We start from the raw sequence: 9,044 nt of genomic DNA, 5'->3' as shown, positions 1-9,044 counted from the left end.
AGGACCCCCCCCCCCCCCCGCCCCGAGTGCACAAATTTTTGTGCACCAGGCCTCTAGTATATATATAAAAGCCTAATATGCAAAGTGTCCCCTTGGGAGTTCAACCGGGAGACTGAGAGTTCAATCGCTCTCTATGATGTGTGCTGACCATCAGGGGGCAGCACAGAATGAAGGAAGGCCCTGGCTGGTAGCTGGGCAAGGGAGGCCCCCGCCAGCAGCCAGAATAAAGGCCCCGGCCAGCAGCCAGAAGCCTCAATTGGCCCTGATCACCGGTCAGGCCTAGGGACCCTACCTGTGCATGAATTTCGTGCACCAGGCTTCTAGTAAATAAATAAAATGCTCCTTGTGTTGGTTGATTCCCTTCTGAGAAACTCAAGTTTCCCTAGAAATTAAAAGTCAGGTGCAAGTGTAGCAGCTTTGAATGAACAATTGAGAACAGGGTCTGGAGATGAGTGGCTGAGCAGTGGGAGGGATACCGCTAACTTAAGGAAAACAGAGGAAAGAACAAAACTTGCTGTCTGGAAAGGCAGTAGAAGACTTCTGCAGAGCAAGTCCCACTGTGTACATTCATCTGTTCAAAGCACAGATGTATCCTTTACCTTGTATTCATCCAGCCAAACATGTACCAGTCTGAGGTTGTTATATCTCAGGGCTCTGAGAACTTGGGTTACATTTTGGACAATATGTCTATCAACATGTCCTACTCGAGAGCAGGGCAGTATAAAGAGCTGGCCTCCACACATCCAGATCTAGACATAAGAAAAACAGAAAACATAATCATGTGTGTTTGCTAGTAACAGGCAACTAGTGAATTTTTTTTACAAACATAACATTAGCTCACGTTTATTAAGTTTCTTATTTCATTCAATCTTCACAACAACCCTATAATGTTATTATTGTGTTATCCCCATTTTACAGATGGAGAAACTAATTTAGAGATTGGTTAAGCAGTTTGCCCATTGACACAGGGCTGGTAAGTAGCAGAGTACAGGATTCAAATGCAGGAAACCCAGCCCTATCACCAGTGTTCTGAATACTAGGTGATTCTGCTTCTCTTATATATGACCAATTCTGAGGCTGGTTATGTGTGAAGAGTGGCAACAAATTTGTCTTAAAATATTCTCCACAATGGGATAATATGCAGCTGTAAAAAAGAAGGATCTCTTACACTTTGACACAGCATGGAGGGACCTGGAGAGTATTGTGCTAAGTGAAATAAGTCAGTCAGAGAACGGTAAGTATCACATGATCTCACCCATATGTGGAATCTAATGAACAAAATTAACTGATGAACAAAGTAGATCCAGAGACATGGAGACATGCAATAGACTGATGAATCTCAGAGGGAAGGTGTGTGTGTGTGGCGGGGGGGGGGGGGGGGGGTAGGACAGGAAGAGATTAACCAAAGAACTTATATGCATGCATGCAAAACCCATGGACACAGACAATAGTGTCATAGGCCTGAGGGGCATGCAGAGTGGAGGGATCAAAGGGGGAAAAGGGGGATATATGTAATACTTTGAACAATAAAGATACCTTTAAAAAGTTAATATTCTTACCTAGCTGGTGTTGCTCAGTGGTTAAGCATTGACCTATGAACCAGGAGGTCACAGTTCAATTCCCGGTCAGGGCACATGCCCAGGTTGTGGGCTAGATCCCCAGTGTGGGGTATGCAGGAGGCAGCTGATCAATGATTTTCTCTCATCATTGATGTTTCTATCTCTCTCTCCCTCTCCCTTCCTCTCTGAAATCAATAAAAATATATGAAAAAATGATATTCTCAAATAATATAAGAAAATATTACACTATGTTAACACCGGCGTGGCTTCACAGGGTGTGAAGTGGCAGAGGTCAGCTCTGAGGCCAACGAGGTGTAAAGACAGAGTTGACAAGAACAGTCTTGGGAACACTCATGTTAGAGAGATGCACAGAGGAGGATCTCCCGTGGAGGAAACTGAGCACCACCAGGCCATGGGAGGGGAACCAGAAATGCTGTCCTAAAAGCCAAGAAAACTTCTGGAAAAGACTGGTCTAGAGTGCCAAATGCTGCAGGAACCTCAAGTCTAGAGAAGACCAAAAGCCATCCACTAGGGACATCTCTAGTAAGCTGGTGACAATTCCTGGGATGATGTCACAGGATGCTGAAGGCCCCACGGTTTACCGGATTGAAGAGGAAGCAAAAATGAAGAAGTATACACAGGCATAGACTATCTTTTCTCAGGAGAGACAAGGTTACTTCTCTGGGTTAGAGACCACTGCTAGTGTCACGACAGCGCTTTAGCTATTAGTTCGTTTTTCGTTTGTGTATGCAAAACCCAAGGATACCCATAGGATAGGAAGGGGCCATTAGGAATGGGTTGGTTGAAAATATCGAAGCAAGGAGGGTTAATACATTTGAATAATAAGTTAGCGGTTCTTCACTATATGGAGGGAATATAGAGTCAGGAAAAGGAATATACTTACTTTTCAAGTATGAATGTATCATTCACAAAATTGATTTTAGGGGGAAAGTCCATATACTATATTCTCAGAGCAATGTAATGAAAAGGAATGATCAACCAGACAAATAAAAGTGGCAAAGGCATGGGTGTTACAAAACACTGGCTGATCAGAAGGGAAGCACGAGTGGAAACAATCAATGAAAATAACTAACAGGATGCTGCCAATAAGGGCTTGGAAGAAAATATACTGCTCTAGATATTCCTATATTCATAATAAAGTGCCTGAAGGTTTATGAAATAAGTCTGCGCTTAAAATAGCTTTTAAAACAAGTGAATGAAGTAACCAGCCAAAAGAAGGAAGAGGAAGGTAGAATCCAAAACAAAAAAATCGTTGGAAAAAAAACACCAAAAGAAATATAGTAAACAATTAGTACATGCTAAGATAACATGAAATTCAAAGTGTGATCTCTGCAGATGACTTCATAGAGTATAAAGAAGAGATGACAAAATTTAAACTGGAATGGTAGTGGCTCTCACTTATTAATCAGCTCATGTAAATTCATCAGTTAAGCTGTTTGCTCCACACCAACTTTTTTGGTTGGGCAAAAAGACAAGATAGAGAAAAGTGAGGGGAAATGTGAAGAGGAGTAATAGTGAGCTCACAGCTTAGTCTTTGATGTACCAGTTCATTATAAAAAATCTCTTAGAGCCCTGGCCGGTTTGGCTGAGTGGTTGGAGCGTCGGCCTGTGGACTCAAGGGTCCCGGGTTCGATTCCGGTCAGGGGCATGTACCTTGGTTGCGGGCACATGCCCAGTGGAGAGTGTGCAGGAGGCAGCTGATCGATCTTTCTAACTCTCTATCCCTCTCCCTTCCTCTCTGTAAAAAATCAATAAAATATATTTTAAAAAATCTCTTAGAATTCGGTCAAAAACAAATACATATGATAAACATACAATAAATGTTTGAATAGTACCTTATATATTTTTTAGACTCTCTCTCTAGGAATATCTACTTTGTACTTTATTCTCTACCCCAGTTATTTCATCCAATCTCACAAAATTCTGAGAATGGCATTTATATCTATTCCTACTTAACCGGTGAGGAAACTGAGACTAGAAAAATTAATGACTTGCCAAGGACCTTTCAGTGGTAGAGCCAGGACTAATTCTCAGGTCTAATAACACAGGATTTTTTAAAAGTTGAATCTATTTTTAATAATTGAGATATAATTCACACACTACAAGAAATCACTCTTTTAAAGGATGGACTTTCATGATTTTCAGTATTTCTTCAAGATTGTGCCACCATTGCCATTAATTCCAGAACATTTGTACTTTCCTTAAAGAGACTTGGCACCCACTAGCACTCAGACTCCTTCCTCCAGCCCCTGGCAACCACGAATCTACTTTCTGTTTTAATGGATTCACTTATTCTAGCCATTTCATATGAATGGACTCATAGATATAAGTGGCTTTGTGACTGGCTCCTTCCACTTACCATAATATTCTCAAGTTTCATCCGTGTGGTAGCAAGTACCCAGGATTCAAGAGTTAGGAGACAACTCAGACACCCTCTCATTTTACAGCTGGAGGAACTAAGACCAAAGATAGTGTATATATTTAGTGGCACCCAGATCCCCTACCTCCTGATCCTGTGTTATTTCCACCACACTATAACTACCAAGATAATGAGTAGAATAAAAAAGAGATTCCACAATAGGTTGAAATAGTCTATTAATTTGATATGCCATACACTGGAAATAACGTATGGTAGGAAAGTCTCATATTTTATGAAATGTTTTCAATTTTTTGCAAGGAGTCCCACAAATTATATATTTCATGGGATACCAGAATGATACCAGATACTCATGTAGAAAAATGGCGTAATTGCCACAGCAGATTACATGACTTAAAGTTTGATTTCACTTTGTATGTACAAAGGTAACTATTAAAAAAAAACCCACAAAATTTGAATTACCCTTAGTGAAAGTTCCAAATTTTCTGCTCCCCAGAGGTTCATATCCTTGTCGTACTGTCCAAGCTCATTAAAATAATGCCGATTTATAGCAAAAATTCCTCCAGACATTGCGGGGGACCTAAAAAGGACACAAGTATTGAGTTGATTCTACAGACTCAGTTAGTATGGATTTGTGCCAAAATTATATTGAATATTAAGGATAATACAGTTAAAAACTAGAAAACAACCATATTAACTAATGTCCAAATTTTTAAACATACATTTAAGTATGTAAAATTACTAAGTTAAAACCGTAACTACCAAAAAGTAGGCAGTAACATTTACTTAGCTCTTACCAAATTATGCAAGCAATATACAGGGTAGGGTAACAGTAGGTTTACAGTTGTTCATATGGAAAATAATATACTAATCAATAATAATACAAGAATAAACTCTGTGTTTCATGCGCGCAGAACTGTGAACTTACTATTGTCCCACCTGTGTTCTCAGTGTTGTCTTGGTCAGCGGGAAAATTATCCTTACACTGCGAGTTTCCTATGGGGATGAAGACTGAATTGGGTAGTGAGTTCAGAAATCCCCCTTACTAAGGGCATCAAGGGCAATTCTGACTTCAGGGAAAAACCATCACATTATAAAGCATTTTTTTCCCCTTTGTCCATCAAAGCAGGACCCATAAATACAAAACTAAATAGTTTGAAAGGAATTACATGGGCCCAGCCAGCTTGCCTCAGTGGTTGAGCGTCGACCTATGAACCAGGAGGTCACAGTTCCTTCCCTATCAGGGCACATGCCTGGATTGCAGGCTCGATCCCCAGTGTAGGGCGTGCAGGAGGCAGCTGATCAACGATTCTCTCTCATTATTGATGTTTCTGTCTCTCTCTCCCTCTCTGAAATTAATAAAAATATTTTTAAAAAGAAAGTATTTACATGTTCATTCATTCATTCAAAAAACTACCTATTTAAAAAAAAACTATCTATTAAGCAGCTTTAACATGTTAGGGATAAATTAGTGAGTCAACAGGCGAAGGTGAGAGTAGGGATACCAGGTAGAGGTTGCTGCAGTGGTCCCAGAGAAAGACAGTGGAATCTTGGATAAGGGTATAGCAAAGAAGGTGGTGAGATGTGGTCAAATTCTTGATGTATTTTGAAGATGGAGCCAGCAGATTTGCTTATCGTGGAATGTGGGGTGTTGGGAGGAAAAGAGTCACCGTTGGCTCTAACATTTTAGGCCTCGGTACTTGAAAGACAGACTTGCAGGGCACTGAGATGGGGAATGCTGTAGGTGGGGCAGGGTTTTGGTGGGAAGATTCTTTTGGGACGTGTTTGAGATGTGTGTTCGGCATTCAAGTAGAGAGGCCAGTAATAGTAGGATAGTCGGAGAGATGCATTTGGCATTCTGAGAGAGGTCAGGGCTGGAGACATACTAATGGGCATCGTCAGTATAGGAGGATGAGATTCACTCTGAGGAGGGAGGGGGGAAGTGGAGAAGAGGACACGGGACCCAGACATGGACACCTCAACAGTAAGAGGTGGGAGAGAAGAGGCGGGTTCGGCAGAGACGATGGGAAGGAGTAACAGTGAGGTGGGAGGAAGAACAGGAGGCCGTGGTGGTCAGGAGCCCAAGGGAAGCATGCACGTACAAAAGAAGGAAGGGAGAGCTCAGCCGGCAGAGCAAGTGAGATGAGGACTGAGAACTGGACACTGGATTTAACAATGGGAAGGCCATTGACCAGTTTTGAGGGTTTTTTTGCGGGGGGGGGGACAAGGCAAAGCCCGATTAAAGTGAGTTTAAGAGACAAGAGTTAATAGAGGCAAAGATCAAGGACTTGCTAGGCCATAGTGTTGGAAAGTTTACTCATGTGGTTTGTAAAACAAAGAGGTTAAAGGTAAAAGGAGAAGTGAGCTTGGTGTCAAAAGTTATCAGTAAATATGGAAAGGGGCCTGGAGGAAGTCTCTTCAGAAATAGCCTCATCGATGCAGTTAAAAGTCACAATATTCAAATGGTTCTCACAGTTAGAGGTTTCCCAGACCAATAATCTAGGAAAACCATAGCTCAGTTCTCCCAGCTTCTTTAGAACCTTCCCCGAACCTCCTCTCTCACCCGCAGTTCCCCTGCTCCCTCTGCACATCTGTAGTGGATGATGTCCCACATTTTGGTACCACATATGTGTCCAGTTTCCCAGACCAATAATCTAGGAAAACCGGTTCATCTCAACCGATAGAAGCCCCTGGATACATATTTTAGAAACAAATGTGGCCCTCTGCTTTTTCTATCCACAGAGCTGGCATTTTGTTCATTGATCAGCATATACAACTTGCTACTGAGAGCCAAGTCCACATTCTAAAGATGGATCTTTGAGGCCAGAGGGATACTAACCCCAGAGGTGTGGTGAACTGGGGTGACATGCTCATTTTCAGTGGAAGGAATTCAAAAACCTACTCGGTTCTATTATTATAGATGTCTAGAAACAAGATAAATAACAAAATATCATGAAGCTCAAGAAACTGAAGAAATAATCTCTGAAGGCTTCTTCCCCCACCCCTACCGGACCCCAGGTACCAACACACATCTGCCATTTCCCCGTAACCTGAAGAAGTCTCACCGGATGGGTGTGGTGGGTCCTTCTGGTCCATCCATCTCATAAGAGAAAACAGTGTCCCATACAAATCGCAGATGCCAGTCGAAAGCTCCTCTTACAATAGGAGCGGGATAGTAGTTCAGTGTCAGGTGGTCAATGGAATCCACCATGGGACACACCACCATTTTGCGGTCCTTGGCGATGGCGGCCAGCAAGGGCTCCAGCCAGACTCTGTTCACTTCACAGTGGCTGTCCAGGAACACCAGCACGTCCCCTGGGGAGGCAGGAACAGGCGTGTTCACCGTGTGAATGAAACACCTCACAACCCAAGCCAACGCCCAACACAACCAGTTTGTGGAATATTTGCTGTGTGTTTGTCTCTGAAGGTGCTTTCAATCCCATTGGGGGGAGAGAAGAGACACATATTTTGTACCAAAATGTGGGACATCATCCACTACAGATGTGCAGAGGGAGCAGGGGAACTGCGGGTGAGAGAGGAGGTTCGGGGAAGGTTCTAAAGAAGCAGGGAGAACTGAGCTAGCCTTTGATTAAAAAAATATTTTTTATCTGGGCTTTGACCACTCAGCTCAATTGAGCTGACATCACCTACTTATTTGAAATAACAAATGGATGTTTTGAAACAACATACTTTCAGTCAAAAGAAAATTAAATTCTCATGGGACTCAAATACAGGTCCAGACGTGGAGGGCCTCTGGGGGGGTTCTTTGCCGGAGGGAGGGGGCGGGGGGGGGCGCTCGGAAAGGCCTCACGTCACCAGGGAAGTGTTCATACCTGAAGCGTGCGCCGCTCCAATCAGCCTGGCGCGAATCAGCCCCTCTCTCTTTGTGGTTCTTATTACTTTAATCTTCCCCCGAAACATTTCCAGGTGATAGTCTAGTTTTTCTTTCAAATCGTCTGAGGGGAAACAAGTGCAAGACTTGACAATGTGTAAATAATCACTGCAGAAATGAAAACAGCTGAGCACAGTTTTGATTGATTCCTAAAAACCATGGGAATCCGAGAGGTTCTCACTTGAAAGGAAAATGTTATTCTGGGTGAGGAAGAGAAGGCAGAGCGTTCCAGCGCTGAAGTTGGCTGTAAATATCCGTTTGCTCCTAGTGGGATAGCTCTATTTCAATAAACCACTGACAATTTTAACTGAAGCCCGAGTTACGGTGTTTTGGAGCAGTCTGGCTTTATTACTTACAGCTGCGCTTCTACCTGGTGGTCACTCTTACCCAGGTTATCAAACCACTTGAGTCTCAGTTCCCTCGGTACCTAACAGTCGCTCAATATTTAGAGCAGTGGTTCTCAACTTTGGCTGCACATGAGAATCACCTGGGAATCTTTTTAAAATCCTGATTTCTGGGCCTCATTCTCCGGAAATTCTGTTTCTTTGTTACTAATGTTGTGGCCCCACCCCATCACAAAGAAACAGCATTTCCGAAGGATGGGGCCCAGAAATCAGGACTTTAAAAAGATCCCCAGGTGATTCTAATGTGCAGCCAAGGTTGAGAACCACTGATTTAGAGGTTAATGTGATGGTGATAACGGAGGCTGGGCTCAGGTGAGATGGAGACAGATGCCTCAGAGACTAAATTCCTAATCCTAGAAATCTGGACCAGGAGGTGGGGATCAATGGACGCAGGTTCATTGTCATCTTGGAGAAGCAGGGCTCTCCTGCCAGGTCTTTAACCCCTTCCCCGGCAGAAACGTGTATACTCGTTTTCACAAAATGTTCTTTTTCAGTTGTCGACGAGTATACTAAGAAAATATGGTAAAAAAATATGGTTTATAGGAAGACGAGTTACAAACTGTTTTCATAACCAGCATCAAAAAGACTATATAGAACCAAAATAAAAAAATTAGTCTGAAAAAGAAACGTTTTTAACAAAAAAATTGTTGGGGAAGGGGTTAAACAGAGGCCAGGGCCCTGCTCAGAGGCCCTTGCAAGGCAGGGGCAGCAGCTGGGCTCAGATGTCGGCAAACACCTTCTGCCCTCCCGGGCACAGAAGAAGTCTGGGGGTTACTGAGGGGGAAATGGGC

General features: G+C 42.9%; 1 protein-coding gene across 1 annotated transcript in view; it reads right to left on the bottom strand.

Annotated features, from left to right (window-relative positions):
• Window positions 1-9,044, bottom strand: part of GALNTL5 (polypeptide N-acetylgalactosaminyltransferase-like 5) — an 18,803-nt gene that overhangs the window by 4,611 nt on the left and 5,148 nt on the right. Inside the window, exons 4-7 of the mRNA XM_006767307.2 lie at window positions 7,791-7,913; window positions 7,023-7,272; window positions 4,420-4,537; window positions 600-749 (exon numbers count right to left, since the gene is read on the bottom strand). Coding sequence (XP_006767370.1) covers window positions 600-749; window positions 4,420-4,537; window positions 7,023-7,272; window positions 7,791-7,913 — 641 coding nt within the window. The remainder of the gene's footprint in view (window positions 1-599; window positions 750-4,419; window positions 4,538-7,022; window positions 7,273-7,790; window positions 7,914-9,044) is intronic.

Source organism: Myotis davidii, unplaced genomic scaffold, assembly GCF_000327345.1.
Source record: "Myotis davidii unplaced genomic scaffold, ASM32734v1 scaffold762, whole genome shotgun sequence".
Classification (NCBI taxonomy): domain Eukaryota; kingdom Metazoa; phylum Chordata; class Mammalia; order Chiroptera; family Vespertilionidae; genus Myotis; species Myotis davidii.
The sequence above is the reverse complement of the archived record's forward strand: the minus strand, read 5'-3'. Positions and strand labels throughout refer to the sequence as shown.